The sequence below is a fragment of the Mastomys coucha genome, unplaced genomic scaffold (genome assembly GCF_008632895.1).
Source record: "Mastomys coucha isolate ucsf_1 unplaced genomic scaffold, UCSF_Mcou_1 pScaffold13, whole genome shotgun sequence".
NCBI lineage: Eukaryota > Metazoa > Chordata > Mammalia > Rodentia > Muridae > Mastomys > Mastomys coucha.
In genome coordinates, this window is record NW_022196895.1 from 76,225,022 (window position 1) to 76,242,487 (window position 17,466).

General features: G+C 47.3%; 1 protein-coding gene and 1 long non-coding RNA gene across 3 annotated transcripts in view; one reads left to right on the forward strand and one right to left on the reverse strand.

The window, feature by feature from the left end:
- Positions 1–17,466, reverse strand: part of Ctdp1 (CTD phosphatase subunit 1) — a 60,159-nt gene that overhangs the window by 26,879 nt on the left and 15,814 nt on the right. Inside the window, exons 6-11 of one of the 2 annotated variants that reach the window (XM_031366133.1) lie at positions 15,787–15,877; positions 13,664–13,830; positions 11,698–12,747; positions 9,898–10,039; positions 8,189–8,398; positions 3,816–3,975 (exon numbers count right to left, since the gene is read on the reverse strand). In XM_031366133.1, coding sequence (XP_031221993.1) covers positions 3,840–3,975; positions 8,189–8,398; positions 9,898–10,039; positions 11,698–12,747; positions 13,664–13,830; positions 15,787–15,877 — 1,796 coding nt within the window. In that variant the 3' untranslated portion in view covers positions 3,816–3,839. The remainder of the gene's footprint in view (positions 1–3,815; positions 3,976–8,188; positions 8,399–9,897; positions 10,040–11,697; positions 12,748–13,663; positions 13,831–15,786; positions 15,878–17,466) is intronic. The other variant, XM_031366132.1, reaches the window with a different exon arrangement.
- Positions 1,949–3,689, forward strand: LOC116087415. The gene is made up of 2 exons (XR_004117427.1): positions 1,949–2,959; positions 3,559–3,689. It is a non-coding gene; the product is annotated as an uncharacterized LOC116087415 (long non-coding RNA).

Genomic DNA, 17,466 nt, shown 5'->3' on the forward strand with positions numbered 1-17,466 from the left:
GGCTGAGCAAACCCTTTACCCCACTGTCTCCAAATCCACAGCAGCACACAGAGTGATGGGACTGCAGTTAAAGACAGACAAACCATAAAGCACCATGGAGCTGTGTGAGGCAAGGTGCCTCCCTACACCTTCCTCTGTAGGAGGAAGAAAGCCGACAGCAGAGCCTGCCTGTCACATCCAGAGAGCAGGAGGGCCCAGACGCTCTCAGGGTGTTGAAATGGAGCTATTAGGGAACAGAGTCCAGCGTGGATCTCCCTATGGGAAGGAATGGAGTCTGAAGCATACACAGGACAAAAGCCTAATTGAACCCTCCCCAGGAAGGACACAGCAGGTTAGGGTACCACAGAAGACCTGCTCTGAGGGAGTCTCTTGAACTGCATGCAACTACTGGAACAAATACAAGAAAGCAAGCAAGCAGGAGGAAGAGGACAAAGAACAAAAATCATGGAGCTTTAACGAGGAAACAATCACCAGTCAATGAACTGAGGAACTGGCTTTTGTTTTGTTCTGGACATGCATCACGCTGTCTAAGCTGGCCTGAGGAGGATCTTGAACTTCTGGTCCTCTTGCCTCTACTTCCCAAGTGTAAATAACTGGATTTTAGAAGCGATCTCCAGTAGAACTGATTTGCAAAAAAGGTATAATTCCTGGTACCAGAGCCAGTCAGAATCAGTGAAACATGCAGATATTCCAAAGTGTGGTACCAGCTCTCTAGAGGCTCAGTGAAGGAAGGGGAGAGGAGAGGGCACTACACAACCCAGCCTGTGAAGCAAGTCCCATTGGGCACACAGTGGGACATACACAGCAGACCTGCGGCTACCGTGCCTGCCAACACACATAAGCTAACAGAAATAGGTCCATTCCAAGAGGTCAAAGGTGTCTTCTGTTTTGTTTTAAACCAACCAATGGGTCAGGGAGACACTCTGAGTAAAGGTCCTAGTTGCCAAGCTTGGGGCCTGAGCTCTGAGTCTGGACCTACAGAGAGAAGCTGCCCCATGACCTTCATGGTCACTCTGTGGCATGCCCCACAAGTCCACACACCTTCCCTCAAAAAAAAAAGTATATAAATGTAGTAAAATTCAAACAAGGTAACTACCTATGTAGAAGCAGGTGCAAGAAAAAAATGTTTAAGAGTTCATAATACACACAACCACTGAAAATACCCAGTCACCAGTAACAAAACTTCATATATGAAGGGGAAGAAGGGACGCTCTCCAGCATGACGAGGAAGATGCCACCAACCCCACAGACTCTCAACAACCTGTCCAAAGACAACATTTCACCCAAGACTGAAAGAAAAGAGCCACACAAGTCCTCTGGTGGAACAGACGGAGCCGGAAACAGATCCAGAAATATGTATTTGCTTGACTTGGGAACAACTGCAATGAGGTCAAGAGCATCTGCAGATAAGGCACAGTGATGCACACCCGTGATCCAGCAGTAGGGGGGCTGTGGTAGGACAGCAGATTTCATGCCACACTGGGCTAAAGTAAGAGACTGTCTCACAGAGCTAACCAATCCATCCCCCTAACCTCACCCACCTTTGTGGCAGGACAGGGTTGAAAAAGACCTCTACAAAAAGTGACTCAGGCTGGGAAGGTGACCTGGTAAAACTGTCATGCAGGCATGAACACTGGAACTGGGATCCTTAGAACTCTGTGAAAGCCTGGCATGGCCATACATACTCTTTTACTTCCAGTACAGCAGAGGCAAACAGGCACACATCTTTGGAATTCATTGGTCAGCCTGCTTACTAAATTAGTGAGCCCCAACTCTGTCTTAAACTGTATGGTTAAGAGCAAATGAGGCTGCTAGGGAAATACTAACCTCTGGCCTCCACATGCACTCCTATGCACACACACCCATACACCCCTTCATACCGCCCTCCTTCAAAAAAAAAAAAAAAAAAAAAAAAAAAAAAAACAAAACAAAAAAAAAAAACAAAAACAAACCAAAAAAAAACCCAAAAACAACCTGACAGAAAACAGATCATATTAAGTCTATGTAAGTCTATGTAAGTGTTAAGAACACAACATGTTTAAAGAAACACAATAAAATGGTTAGAGAAATCTGAAGACTAGGCTGTCAATAATAAAACTCAACAATGAAAACACAATTCACAACAAAAATACCTGGTAAGTAGAACTTACAAAACTCATAAAGTAGAAACTCCTATTATTACTCTATCAAAGGTCCAGTTAAAAGGTAAAAAGCCAAACTACAGGAGACTGAGAAAATGCTTGTTTACGTGGAAAACATACAAAGACATGTTAACAGTAATAACCAAAAAGCTCAATTAGAGAATGGGCAAAAACAGTTATTTCACCAAAGAGTAACTAAATCCAATGAGTGTTCATAGCTCAGTGAACCCTGAAGAGAGCCATGTTTGGCCTCTCCCTGGCTCTACTTTCCAGATGGGACCTCCATCATCTTAGCAACTTCAGTCAGGACAAGGGTCAGCTCCTGAATTCACCTGGTCAGGGGGTACCTGTATCTCAGACAAGTTAAGAGTGGGGTCAGATGACATCACCCACCCACTGCACACGGTCGGCTCTCAAGCCACTGTGCCTGAGTCTCATTAAGGAGTGCCTGCAGATGTCCCTGACTTCACTCAGTGACAAGTCTAGGAGACTCCACTGTACTAGCCACCAAGTACAAAGCAAGACTTACAACTTCACGGCCAGGGCGACAACGTTCATCAAGGCTAGTGCTCGGTGCTGTTGCTAAGCGCCCTGTCACAATGGGTCTGCATAGAGTTCCAGGCCCCAGATGGGCTGCCTGTCACTCTCGTGGAGGCTCAAGAACCCTGTGACAGGCAAAGCAGGAGCCATGCAAGATGTAGGACGGCTAGAAGAGCGGTTCATGCTATTATGCTGGGGGTCCGGCATGGGCCCTAGGAGACTCTACAGCCAACAATACAGACTGGCTTCCAATGCCACTGTGGATGCCTGGAACTGTGGTGGGTCACCAGGTGCTGAGCACCTCACTTGTTCAGCATCTCAGCTTGTGAGACTCAGCAGAAAGGAAGCAAAGTCCAACAAGTATGGAAAGGAAGTCTCTTAAATCGGAAGGGAGCACTTCATTTGGTGGTCTTAAGAAAAACGCTCTAGATTCCTCACCCAGCAAAGAAGGGGTTCTGACCAAAGTGGGATGAAAGCTCTCAGCTACATTCCTTGGTGGACACAAACACACGCAAGGAGTATATTCCTCTGGCATTTGGATGCTCCTGGCTCCCTAGACATCCAGTTCTCTGTATTTAGACATAGGCAGTGAGGAGTAGGGGCGGGGCTTCCATCTTTCCTTATGTAGGCTGGTCAGTTCATCAGCTGTAAAATCACGGTCATGACTATGGAGTTCTCACACCTGCTGACCTTGTAGTGTCTCAGTTTCCCGCACATTCAAACAGGGGCAGCAGGAGTATGGCTTCCTGACACATTCCCTGGCAGCCTCCAAAGTGAACTAGGCTAAGGCGACATGTTGGTGTACAAAGCCACTTTCCATTATAAAGTTCATAAGTGACACTGTTGATGACTATCATCCTCTTATGTACCAAGACAGGTTGGTGACCTGGATGCACAAGATACTTGCAGGTTTAAAAGAAAACATCACCTCATCCGGAATGCATGAGGCAGCTCCACATTTCAGACATGGCTTCCTCTGCTGTCGTATTAAAAACTTTATTGAGCTCAGCCTGCCAGACATAAATTATTTTCAGACAACACTTTTCACTTGTCTTGGAAATCCCTAGTCTGACACACACGTCGAACCAAGTTGAATAATTAAAAACACAATACTGTACCTAGCCCTGTACTCACCTTAAGACAAGGTGCCTTTGCTTTTTATTTAAGGAAAAATAAGTGAGAGGCTGAGCTGGTTCCGCAGCGTGGAAAGCAGACTGCACAGGTGCTGCGCAGGTGCACACCAGCACATACTGACTTTGCGGCTGCTTTGAACTCTGGAAGCACTGCTGTCCAACTGCAATTTAGAAACTGAATTTCAGAAACAGCCCTCAATGCACAACTCCTTCTTGCCCCTTATCAGGTTATAATAACACTGCAAGACAGCCAGCAACAGAGACATGAGCCCCTTGACTACTGGGACTGTGTGCTCAAAGGGGAAATTTTAGGGGGTTGCTGGTTCCTGACACAAGCCAAAACCTTGCTGTCTCCATCACGTGTGAGACAGCTTCAGAACAGGGCTGCTTCCTACAAAGACCCAGACCTGGAACTTCAAAACCCAACCCCAACCTCTGACCTCCAAAAAGCCAACTTAGGACCAGTGATTTAACCTAGTACATTCATGTAAAGGGACTTCCACAAAACCTGCAGAGAGTAGGTTCACAGAGCTTTAGAGTGAGTACGTCCCAACTTCATAGGTGCTGAGGCTCTTTTGAAAGCCCCCACTCCCCCCTGGAAAGGCCCACACCTTCCCTGACTCCTGCCTTGAGTTCTCCATTTTTTTACCCCTTTTCCCATTATCCATCTGCCTCTCCAGGCTGACCAAAGCACACCCCCTCCACAGTTACTGGTGGCTGAGACAATGTGGAAGGACTCAAAAATCTAGAATAAACAGGAAGTTTGTAGTCAGGCTTCTTGGTCCTCCCCCTCTTGGTTTTGATTCTCAAATCCTGGAAGCTGTGGTGGCCTCAACTCCTGAATTGTGTCTCTTTAGATCAGAATACAGCCTTTAGAGCCTCACAGCATACCAGCCCAAAAAACCACCACCTGGGTGGGTGGCTACAAGCCGCAGCCCCGCAGTCCAGCTGGTTACGGGGGCTGTTCCCAACACTGTCCCTTATTGTTTCATGTGACAGCTCTATGACTATGTTCAGCAAGAAAGAAATCGAAGAATTCCGAATCTTGCATCTTATTCCACTGTCCTCAGACTATTGCTTTTACTTCTAGGTCACAACCTGGATCAAAGAGCATGCACTCTCAGTAAATATTGCCAGAGCCCAACCAAATGCTGAACCCACTTATACATCCCTCAACAAAACCCAAGCACATGTCACCTCTGAATGAACAGACAGCCCTGGGAGGAAACGTTTGTACTCAGTGGTTGTGTGGAGGCTAGTGTTCATCATAACCCTTAATTCCTACAACCTGAACACTTCATCTCTCTCCACTGCCAGTCTCCTCTTGAAGATACCTAGTGTCATGCCACACCACATGGGCCCCAGGTATCTAGCTCAGTCCCAACACCACACTTGCCCTGACCTCCATGTGTGCATCCATGTCGTACATGAAGGGTGTGCACATACTTGCCCCGACCTCCATGTGTGCATCCATGTCCCACATGAAGGATGTGCACACACTTGCTCTGACCTCCATGTGTGCACCCATGTCCCACATGAAGGATGTGCACACACTTGCCCCGACCTCCATGCGTGCATCCATGTCCCACATGAAGGATGTGCACACCTGCCCTGACCTCCATGTGTGCATCCATATCGTACATGAAGGATGTGCACACACTTGCCCCGACCTCCATGTGTACATCCATATCGTACATGAAGGATGTGCACACACTTGCCCTGACCTCCATGTGTGCATCCATGTCCCACATGAAGGATGTGCACAGACTTATAGCCTCACCTGGTTCTGAGCTCTTCAGTACCATTGGTTTTTACTTCTATTATGCACTCTCTGCTATGGGGCCTTCCCAGAGGAGCTGAAAACATTCCCACTCCACCTTCCACAATGTCCTACACCCTGTGCCTTCTGGCTTTCATGTGTCAGAGGAGCAGAGAGCAGAGAGCAGAGAGATGGCAGGGCTGAGTGGCGAGCAGAGGTCTCAGAACTGCCGCCATCTAAAGCATCGGAATGTTTTTGCTCTTTGATATAATGTATGTAGCATGAACACGTTCATACAAGTTATATGCATGTATGTGTGGAGACCTGAAGCTGACATCATGTGTCTTCTCAATCACTCTCCACTTTATATGTCTAAGATGAGGCATCTCCCTGATTGAGGCCGGCTGGCCGGTCACTGAACTTCAGCCATCTGCCCTGATATTAGTAGACTGCAGATGCACTCCACTGTGGCCCGCATTTGTGTGCGTTCTAGGCATACAACACACTCGCCCTGCCTGTGCCCTGCGCACTCATCCTCTTTATTTCGCAATCCAAGGCCTTGGAACTGAGGAGACTTTACCATTTAAAAAGGCACTCTGGCAAAAAAGTAAATGTCTACCTGAGGAATTTCAGGATAGTAGAAAACATATAGTGCTCTGAACCAAACTCAGACTTCTCATTCTATAACAAATGGCTCCCACATGTGACTGTTAGCTCATACCCGCTCTGACCAGGCTCTGCACAGCAGCCAAACTTGGCTGCGGCTATGGCAGGAGGTGTGAAAACCTTTGTCCTTGTGCTCTCAGATCAGATCACACTTGATAATAGCATATAGAATTTGCCAAATAGTATTGATCACAACAGAATCTGAAAGGAGGCTCAGTCTAAATTGTGAAAAATTTCAAGAAAAAAAAATGTGTATACTGAATGTAATTTCAAAGACACTCAATGAATAAATTGTCTATCATAGGTACCTGATACAGAGGAGACTAGCTAGTACTCCACACCACTGGACCCCTGATGGTATGCACAGCCAGGAGAAGCTCTGACAGCACGAGCTCACCAAGGCATCTCTCCTGTGAGCATGTAGGAGGGTTCCATTATAGTTTTTACATGGCAAACTTCATAAGACAAGCCAACCGACATCCCCTCCCCAAAGAACTCAGTAGAGAAAAGACAAGAAGGACATGAGAAGGCAGTTTGCTCAGTGCACTCTAACAGTGAGCCACAGCCACAGAGAGGCTGCCTTCACAAACCTCCTGCTACCCGTTAGCTTCCCAGGATAGCTTATGGGCTATGACCAGCACACACACCTTACAAGGCAATACAGTCTGCTCTTCTGGGTATCTGGGCAAACTGCGGTATGGTTTGCCAAAGTGGCTGCTATACTGTACCACAGTTAAAAATATTCACAAGCTTTACCTCAGTGATCCCACTGTGGTAATATGATGGTCCAGACTATAAGCAGCAGCACGTGGACAGTCCAGCACATAAATGACTAACTAGAGGAAACCAACCTGCAGTAATGATAACCCATTTCATTTCAAACTGCAAAGCAGCAGGTGCATTCCAAGGTGCATTGAGAAGCAGAGAGCCACTTCATACCAGCCCTGAACAAACATCTGGGATTTCTGTTTGTACCAATCCTGCTTCCCATTGCCTGTGTGTCACTGAGGCTGGGCACAAATGTGGACACAGGACTAAGTTCTTGCTCAGCTCTAAAACTACTCTGCTGAACACATACAAACTGCTCAGGCCTGCCACAGAGCATCTGCAATCAGAGCAGAACTAACAGCTCTAGAGCTCTGGGCTACTGACCCCAGGGTAACTACCAGGGATGGTTTAGGTGCCTTTGAAGGAACACAGAGAACAGGCAGGTGCCTGGATGCAACTGCACACTGAACATGGTATCTACTGCCCCAAACCTCTAAGCTCATTATTTAAACAAGCAGGATGTGTTTCAGTTCTAGAAGGGTGGTCTGAGAGTTCAAAGGAATAGCGGTGACTAAGACTGCACAGTGTAGGGATTAATAAGGGTCTGTCACTTGTGGGCATCACTAACCCTGGCATCAAATGACTTCTGATCTACTCCAGTGTTCTCACATACCTTTTCATTTTTTTAAAGATTTATTTATTATTATACATATTCAGATGCGCCAGAAGAGGGCGTCAGATCTCACTACGGGTGACTGTGAGCCACCATGTGGTTCCTGGGTTCTGAACTCAGGACCTTTGGAAGAGCAGTCAGTGCTCTTACCTGCTGTGCCATCTCACCAGCCCCCTCACATACCTTTCTGACAAAATCTCTCTTCTCAGTATATGGAAGAGTCCAGGTGGCTAAGACTAAGTACCTGTTGAGGACAGACCTAGGAGGGAGGTCAGACTACCCTGTGGGACCCTCCTCTGCTGGGTACCCTGCCAGCACTGAGCATCCTGCAGACACATGACTCATGAGCAGGCAGCCCAGCACTAAGTCAGGACTGAAGAGGACCTCAAATATCACTTGTCTATACTGTAGCCCAACAAAACCATCTTAATAGGTTCAGAAAGCTAAAGTTTAACACGTTAGATGCCCATTTTCTCAGCAAAAGAGGCTTACATGTGCCACAACGTACCTGAAGGAGGAAGGCTCTCCATGGATAAGCGGGGCACTAGAGGGAGCTGGTGCAGAACCCTGGGTGCCCATCCGGATGAGCTTGCCTGTGTTAGAGTCATAGATCCGAACCTCAGGACCAGGATGGGCCTTGGAATGGATGGGTGTTGGGTGGAACAAGGCTGCTGGAAGCACAGTGTGTCTGTCAGGAAAGGCTGCAGGGCTGTTATCCCTGTGGGATGAGAGCAGGGACATGAATGGCGTTAGTAGTAACACATGGCCCAGGGACACAAGATGAAAGAACGGCATGTATACAGGAACGGGGCACAATGCTCAGGGACAACAGAAACTACTGGCTAGGCACAGAATGAAATGCTCTTTCAATTGTTTTTTGTTTTTTCGGGTTTTTATGAACAGGTTAGCCCTAGCTGTCCTGGAACTCACTCTGTAGACCAGGCTGGCTTCAAACTCAGAAATCCCCTTGCCTCTGCCTCCCAAGTGCTAGGATTAAAGGTGTGCGCCACCACTGCCCAGCTTAAAATCTTAACTCAATGCTTCAGATGGAAGATTTGAAACTCTGAATTCCAGAACACAACGGTGTATAAAAATAGCATCATGCGTAACTACCCGTATATCACCAGTGGGACCTGTCTGGAAGGAACCCTCTGCCTTGGCAGGACAACTTCTTTGTATTTCGTGGCTTTCTGCGATATCTGCTTGAACTGAAAATGATCAGGGCTACTCTCAGAAACTGGCATTTGTACTGACTGCCACTTGTCCCCAGTAACCAAAAGTCTCTCATCAGAAATACATAAACGATGAGAAATTCCATTCTCCAATATGCCTCCCTCTTTGAGTTCGTGTACCTGCTCCACGGCCTTCATCCCACACCTTTTCTTGGGTTTTGAGATCTAGACTAGCCTTTATATAAATGTGTATGACAATATCAACCTTGAAGACATACACGCACACTAGAATTTACTACTGAGTGCCACAACTGAATTTCACTATTGGAAAGCCCAGCTCTAACGTGTCTCTGGATGTTAACAGCTGCTCATCTTCAAGCCCACGGAGGACCTGCAGTATCACTCTGCAAAGGCCAAGACCAGGGTGGACAGAACAGACTCCCTCTTAGGAGCACCGCAGCCTTAGAAGTTGGGTAGCATTTGTAATGGCTAATAACAATTCACATAAGAGATTACCACCATCTAGGAGACAAGCCTCTGGCTACGTCTGTGAGGGTTATTCCATTAGATTTATTGAGGAGAGAAGCTCACCCTAGAAGCAGGTGGGGTACCATTCTCTGGGCTTGGGGGGGGGAGGGGTCCTACACTACCCAAGAGAAAGCTGAGAACCAATATTAATCATTCCTTCTTCCCAAATCCTGCTACCATGTGAGTAGCTACCTCATGCTCCTGTGACCGTAACTTTCCTCCCTCAAGTGTTGTCAGAGTACGGTCATAGCACCAGGCCAAGTAACTGATGCATTGTGGATCTTGGATGGATACCCCTCAGCAGCTAAGGCTCTCAGCACTGAATCCAGCCATAACTCAAGTTCTCCTCAGAACTGAGTTTACGCAAGCTCCTGGCCCTGTGTGGGAAGATCATAGGGGATGAGGGTGGGTGGCAGGTGAGCAGAGGCTACACTAGATGCCTGGTTGTGGCTGGGTACCTCAGGGAACTGGAAGGAAGAGAGGCAATGTGGAATAGGATGGGTGGGAGGGAACCTACCTATGTGTCCGGGTGTCATCATCCATGAGTGGGAAGAGCTGCTCCTCTACCTTGTCCCAGCGTTCCAAGCAGCTCCACAGCCAATCAGGGCTGACCACATGTAGGTGTTTGCATTCCTGTGCCTGGCGCACCTTCTCTGTACCTGCAGAGACAACATGTCAGCCTGACTGCCATGTGGTACCAGAGTGGGGTCTTATGTTCCTCTCAGGTGACAGCTGCATGCCAGGCTTACAGACAAGCACCCTCCTCACTACTGAGGACAGAACCTCTTGCCAACAGGATTTCTGTTCTTTAACTACTTCTTAATCCTAAAGTTATCCCTGTAGACAGTCTGAGCCCTGCCCTAGGTTTGCCTATGACCCGGGCTCTGGTACCAGCCATGGCAAGAGATCTATCAGGAGTCCCGTTAATTCTCCCTGCATAGAGGCACCCTATCACTTTTGAACTCCAGGGCTTTCTTAACCAGTCTGGCACCTGTTCTGGCCTTGTCACACACTCTTCTCTTTTTGTCCTTCTGTGTCCCAAGGGACCCTGGAATGCTACTTATCACCCACTGAGTGACTCCTCACACATCTTCATCTTCCTGCCCCGTCCTAGTGTCTTATGGCTAATTTGCATATAGCTCAGTAACCCCATGCTGTAGGATGGCCAACTGAGTCCCAGACCAGCTATGTTTTCAAGGAAGTCCCTCTCTTCAATGGAAAGGGTAGGATGAGAACACATCTCACAGCATCCCCACAACTAAAGAATCCACAGAGAAAAAGCTTCAAAACCAGGCAAAGTAGAGATAGAGACTAGTTACTCCAACAGTCTCTACACAAGCAGGTACACACACACACACACACACACACACACCACAGAAAGGCCTGACTTGTACTCTCAATGCTCTGGAAGGAAGAGCCTTTGTTCCTGAAGAGCATTGGTGCTACATTCCCTCAGACAAAAGATGCTGCTAGGGCCAGAGAGCCTGTCTGATTCCCACTGATCTGTGTAAACTGCTCTACAAAGCAAATAATATTATGGTCTGGAGCCAAAGTAAAACAAGATTGCAGCCTTTGGGGAGACTATAGGAATGGCCACCTGACAGCCATGCAGAGCCTGGAGGTGAAATCACAGAAGTCCCAAGTCACTGGCTATTGTTAAGGAGAAATGGCAAGGTGACAAGCAGTGCCTAGATAGCCTGGATGATGTTTATTAAGGAAAAGTCTAATTGCTTATGAAGATCATTTAAAACAGGATTAGCTATATGTTTTAAGTTTTTCTTAGAGAACACTCAATATTGTGTAATACATAACATGAAAGTGACTATTCCAGAGACCCAAGACAAGTGAAATGTATATAGGAAGACAACTTTACCCAAAGTCAAGTCAATCACACACATGTGGAGGTCAGAGGACAACCTTGGATGCTGGTTTCTGTCTTCTACCTTGAGACGGGGTCTTTGCTATTTGCTGTGTTCATTCCAGGCTAGCCTACTCCCTAGCTTCTGGGATCCTCCTGTCTCTGTCACCATATCATGATGCAGGGGCACTGGGATTATGACAGGTATCTCTGTGCCTGGCTTTACATGGGTTCTGGAGACGCCAACTCAAGTCCTAACACCTGTATGACAAGCACTTTCATCCACTGACTTACTTTCCTAGCAAGCCAACCTGTTTTTAAACGATCACGATTATAAAGAAGCAGAGCATTGACCTAGCCTTGAAAAGAGGGACCAAGCTGAAGCACAGGTGTATGACCACCCAGGAGCACTACTGGTTGCATGTCCCCACCCACAGGAGCAGGGACAGTGGCACATACCAGCCCGAGCTGCAATGAGGTGAGTGGCCCTGTCTGGAGCGTCAGGGTTCAGCACCAGCTGGGTGAGGACCTTGGCTCCCAGGGCCGTGGCATGATAGTGCTCACGGGTCTTTTCCACAGGAAAGTTTGTTGGGTGCAGCCCACTGAATATTACAGCCACATCTGCTAGCACCCTGCTCTTGAGCTCTGGCACAATTTTCCGTATATCTGGAGCTTCCTCAAGCTCCTTGTTGAGGTATCTGTCATATTTCGCGTAATAGTCAGTGTGTACTCGGACGAGGATCTCCTCGAGGTGGATCAAGTGGTCATCGTCATCTGTGTCCTCTTCCTCTTCCTCCCCGACACTCTGGTCTAGGGACTCGCCTGCAGTGACGCCTGACTGCTCACTGTTCTGTGACTCTGTTTCAGCTTCCTTCCGGTCCACACTGCCATTGCCCAGGCCACAGAGGCTGTCCCGTTCACCCTCCTCCTGAGGATCCAGGTCTGATCCTTTGTCATGTGAGTGGATGCTAGGCCCAGACTCTCCCACGGGGCTTGCTGCAGATCTCCCCCCACTCGTGTCCTGGGGCCCACTGTGCTGTGGAACTTTTGTTCTCTCCTGGGTGGCTGGAGACTTCTTTCTGAGTCTCCTCTCCTCGTTCTCCCCATCAGAAGCAGAGGAGGACTTCTGACCTTCTGATCTGCTGCTCTCGCTGCTCTCGCTGTCACTGGACAGGTCAAAGTCCAAGTCCTGGGTGGCGTCTCCCTGAGGAGGCTGCACCGCTGGTGTTGTCCGACCATCCCACTCGCAAGACACAGGGAGCTCTGGAGCTTCTGTCAGCTCATGGCCACTGGAGCTGCTGGCAGGAGAGGCCCGGGTGAGGGACCAGGCCTCCTTCTCATCTGCTTTACTGGGGAAAGCTCCTGGCACGGCCTCACCACCATTGAGCTCCCGGGAGGCCGTCCCAAGGCCATTGCTCTGCTCCATCCCAGGAGCAGGTTTGCCTTCCTCAGGACCCTTCACTGACAGAGCTTGTTCCAAGACGTCTCCTCCTTTAGAAGAATGATTTACTAAATATACACACAAAAGGAAAACAACGTTATTTAATGGTAAGAAAACTTTCAAAACTAAACCTCACCCTCTCCAGGACAGTATGACTGTTTGTCTTCTCTGGCTGAGGCCTAGGCAAGTTTCTGATCTAAGAGCTGGACAGTATGTAGCTCATGTCGGCCATGCACAGAACTGCCTTGACAGGCTGTGTGGGCATGGGCAACATCTTTACGGAAAGGAGTTTGCCTCCATTTCCTACTTTAGTATCCACAGAAGCAATAGCATGCCTCCAAACATTCTATTTCAAAACTAAAATTCACCATAAAAACTTAAAACCAAAACTTTTAAACTAAATTTGGTGATGCACACCTGTATCCCCATAGTTGGGCGGCTGAAGGAGGGGCCGTCTGTGCTATGTAGAAAGAGGAGGGGGGATGGGCAGAGGGAGGATGGAAGAAATGGGAATTTCCTTCAGACAGACTCTGGCTCCCCATGTGCCTCAAAATCAATTTCCTGCAGTTTCCATGCAGGCAATAGACTTGAGTCCCTGTTCTACTGAGGGCTGGTTCTTACAGGGGAACAACTGTATCTCATACCACACTCCTTCTATGAGGTGTATAATCCAGACTCCTAGGGTGGAGTGCAGCAGCAGCACACTCAGACATTCAGGACAGTGTGACATCCCTCACCATTCCCCGCCCGTCCCCTCCAGTACCAGGGCCTGAACACAGGAGACCACGGAACTACTGCACCAAACATTAATATGATGTTTAAATATTCCACTTTTCAGTACATAATTGCTTCAGGAAAATTGAAATACAAATAAAAAGCAAAACAAAAAAGTGAATATTCAACCAAAACCCATCATTACAAAGATAAAAAAAAAATAAGAGACATTTATCAAAATGCTATTTTCACTGTGAGAAGATCACCCACCTTTTTTCCTTGTCTGGGATTCCCGGGCCCCAGGGGGTGCATTGACATCACCCGTGCCTGGGAAGTAGACGTACTTCTTCACAGTTATAAGGTTAGGGGCAAACTTCCACACATCCTCTCGGTCATCAATGATGCAAACCATTGAGTCTCCACAGGGAAAGAGATTTCTAGAAGCAAACACATGCAGTTTACACACACAGTGATTTGCCAGTTGCAATAATCTCTTATTCTGCTAAAAAGAACAGTCTAGGATTCTCAAGTAACTATAAAGAGCAAAGAGCAGATTCCTTAAGAAGCAGCAGCAAGCTGTAACAGGGTGCTTTCAGTTAGTTCTAATTTATATTTTTTTCCAGAGAAAGTAAAATTAAAAGTGTTTTTCTCCACTGTTTGGCTCTCCTTAAGAAAACTTTAAAAAATGAGTAAATACTTAGTCACAGGTCAGAACACACCCCTGAAAAACCCAGTTCTTGTAAACAAATGGGTCAGACCACATTTATAAACATAGCTACCCAGCCCAAAAGCCAAGTGTTCATCAGGCACACTTAGAATAGACCCTCAGCTGTTCTGAGCACACCACAGGGGGCAGCCTTTGCTTGTCCAGAGTGCTTCCATTAGAGTCTAACACCCTAAGCTGTCTAAGTCAGACAGCTTTGTACTCTGATAAATCACCAATGGTACCTCATGCTTTCTTCTGCCCCCAGTTTGCTCCCTCTATACTATCAAGCAAAAGCGAGGTCTTGCTTCAAATAAAGACCTCACATTCTCTTCTAGTTAATAATAACTTGTACAATTTTCAAGTCTCCATTGATCTCTTAATCTAAAAATGAAACTTCAAAAGAGGATGCCTGCACAGCCACACCCCCTTCATCTGCCACACAGAACTGCTACGGTCCACGCCTTAAGAGAAACAACTATAGAAACAAATGCCAACTGACACATGAGAATGCTGCACATAGCTCTCTCTTGGTAGAAATGGGAAACTTCTTGTGCAAAGTGACAAGCTTCAGATTGTAACACTGCTCTCCAAGGAGGACTGAGGAAGAGCTAGCCCTGTCCCAGAGCTTAGAAAGGACAGGAAACAGATGACAAAAAAGACAGACCCAGAACAGGGAAGATAGACCCCTTTGGCTGTTTACTGGGTGTCTATATGCTAGCGGAATGAACACCAGGCAGATTTCTAGGAAGCTGTAATTCTGAGAGGCTGGCACTCGTGTCCTTATCCTTCAACTAGAAAGCCGTGTCAAACAAAACTGTGACCTTCTGGGAGCTGCTGTGCTCACAATGTGCGAGCATCCTACAGGCTTGCACCTTCTCTAGGCACTAAACCTTCACCTCTATGCTCAATGCTTCCTACCTCAGCAGCAGTGAGTTCTAGACAAGCGTCAAAATAGGCCTGAAATTCAAGGCCTAATCTCTGAGGCCAGCTGGTAAAGGGAGACATGGAAGGCAATGGCTGAGAGGTGAAGAGCAAGCTAACATCTAGCCCATGAGGGGCAAGATGACCACTGCACCTCTTCTGACAGAAACAAAGAACAAAGGCAGTTTCCCAACTATACGGTGCAGAGTAAGGAACAGGACAGGACACAGCAAGGACTGGGTACTCAGGGCCTGTGCGGGTCTGGACACAGCAAGGACTGGGTACTCAGGGCCTGTGCGGGTCTGGACACAGAAAGGACTGGGTACTCAGGGCCTGTGCGGGTCTGGACACAGAAAGGACTGGGTACTCAGGGCTTGTGATGGTCTGAATGACAGCAGATCCCATAGGCTCGTGTTTTTATGTGCTCCCTACAGTGATGATGGACTCACCCTCTGAAACTGTGAGCAAGCCCCCAATTAAGTGCTTTCTTTTATAAGTTGCTTTAGTCATGATGTCTCATCACGGCAACAGAACATTATTAGCACAGACAGGGCCCAAGCCTCCAGAGCAGAAACAGGACCCATGTGGGAGGAATGCAGGGTCTAACATTGAAACAACCTTTCTAAGTACTCTATGTGTTATTATGCTCAAAGCTGGAGAAGGAAGGTTAAACTCCTAGAAAAAGTTAAACACAGAATTCTTCCTCTAATTCTCGACATTCAGTTTTACAGAGGAAGCAGCAGTAGGTTGTCTCATGAGTACATACCTAAGGTTTCCTGTTTTAGAAAATGGGTCAATACATTCATCTCGAGACAATATTCGATGAGAAAAAAGCTTCTTCTCAGGGTCCAGAAAGCCTGTAGGAAGAAGGGTCAAAGGTCATGCCGTGCACACAGCACTCCACACTGTGCCCTGTGCATCTGAGATGGCTAACTTGGGTCTGCGTGTCTTTTAACACATCAGAATTTCTACAAAACCACTTTGCTGCCTATACGTGAGGCAATCTGTAAGACATAACTGGGATGTGTGAGCTACATAGTTTTGTATAAAGCAAGTAAACTGTCACTGTACTTCACAAAGCAATGGTAGTGGGCCTGTCCACACTTTGGTTTGCACTCAGAGCGGAAGACCACTCTGATGTGTAATCCAGGCCATCTAATAATAGGAAGAAAACATCCTCCATGCATTTTCTCATTACATCAGCAGAACCACACAGCCATCTCCTCCACAACAAGGAACATATTACAAAGCCAAGAGGAAGCCTGACACTTTGGACAGTACCTAACTCACATCAGTGACACAGAATGAAGCCACTGTGAAAAAGGTAGCTTCGTTAGTGTGGCAGGATATGCACCTTTTCCAAGGTGGTCACCACATTTGGGGTACTCCAATAAAGTGTAATAAGCTTTCTGTCATTGTGTGGAATATTTGAAAAAAGCAGCATGTAAGGAGGAAAGATTCATGACCAACAGATCTAGAAGTTTCAATCCACAGTTACTGGACCCTTTGTCTGAGGTCTATAACTACACAGTACATCAACGCAGGAACATGAACTTTGGGGAAACCGCCCACTCCGCAGCAACCAGGACATAAACAGGAGGGGCATGGCCCCAGGATTCCCTTTAAGGACACTGCCCTAACGACCTCCCTTTTTCCCACTAGACGCCACTTCCTAAAGGCTGAACTCATCCCCATCCCCACTAACTGGTGTGCAGTCACCGTGGTGTCTTGTGCAGCACACTTAGGACTTAGTTCTGTAGGTGTAACCACCATTGGATCTCACACCCTGTCCACAGCTGTCCTCAGGCTCTCATCTGGGAGAATTTACATTTTTTTTTCTTTTTTTCTTTTTCTGAGACAGGGTTTCTCTGTGTAGCCCTGGCTGTCCTGGAGCTCACTCTGTAGACCAGGATGGCCTTGAACTCAGAAATCCACCTGCCTCTGCCTCCCAAGTGCTGGGATTAAAGGCGTGCGCCACCACCGCCCGGTTACATTTATGTTCTTAAAGATAAGTCCAGAGCTCTATCAAATATTGCTGTCCCATTCTGTCCAACACTCTCTGGATGAACTAGATACTGTAATTCTTCCATAAAGCCACAGCTAGAAAAGGAACAGGCGGGGGTCTAAGGCCTCAAGTGCTTGAGTAGCCCCACAAGGCCAGGGCTGGTAGCAGACTCTTGTGGCCTGACACTGTCGATGACATCACCAGTACAGACCTTATAAAAGCAGCAGGCAACAGATGCACTCTCTGCTTCAGGTCTGAAAGCAGCTTGTCATTCTTTCTTCTCCTTATTTTACCCTTATCTCTGGGGCCTCTCTGACATGAACCTGATGCAGTATCTCATTGACTGAGTATCAAAAGGACTCATGAGGGTATGACCTACAATGAAACTCAGGGATGTATATGGCTTTGCTTAAGCAAATGTCCTCTTACTCAGTACCTACG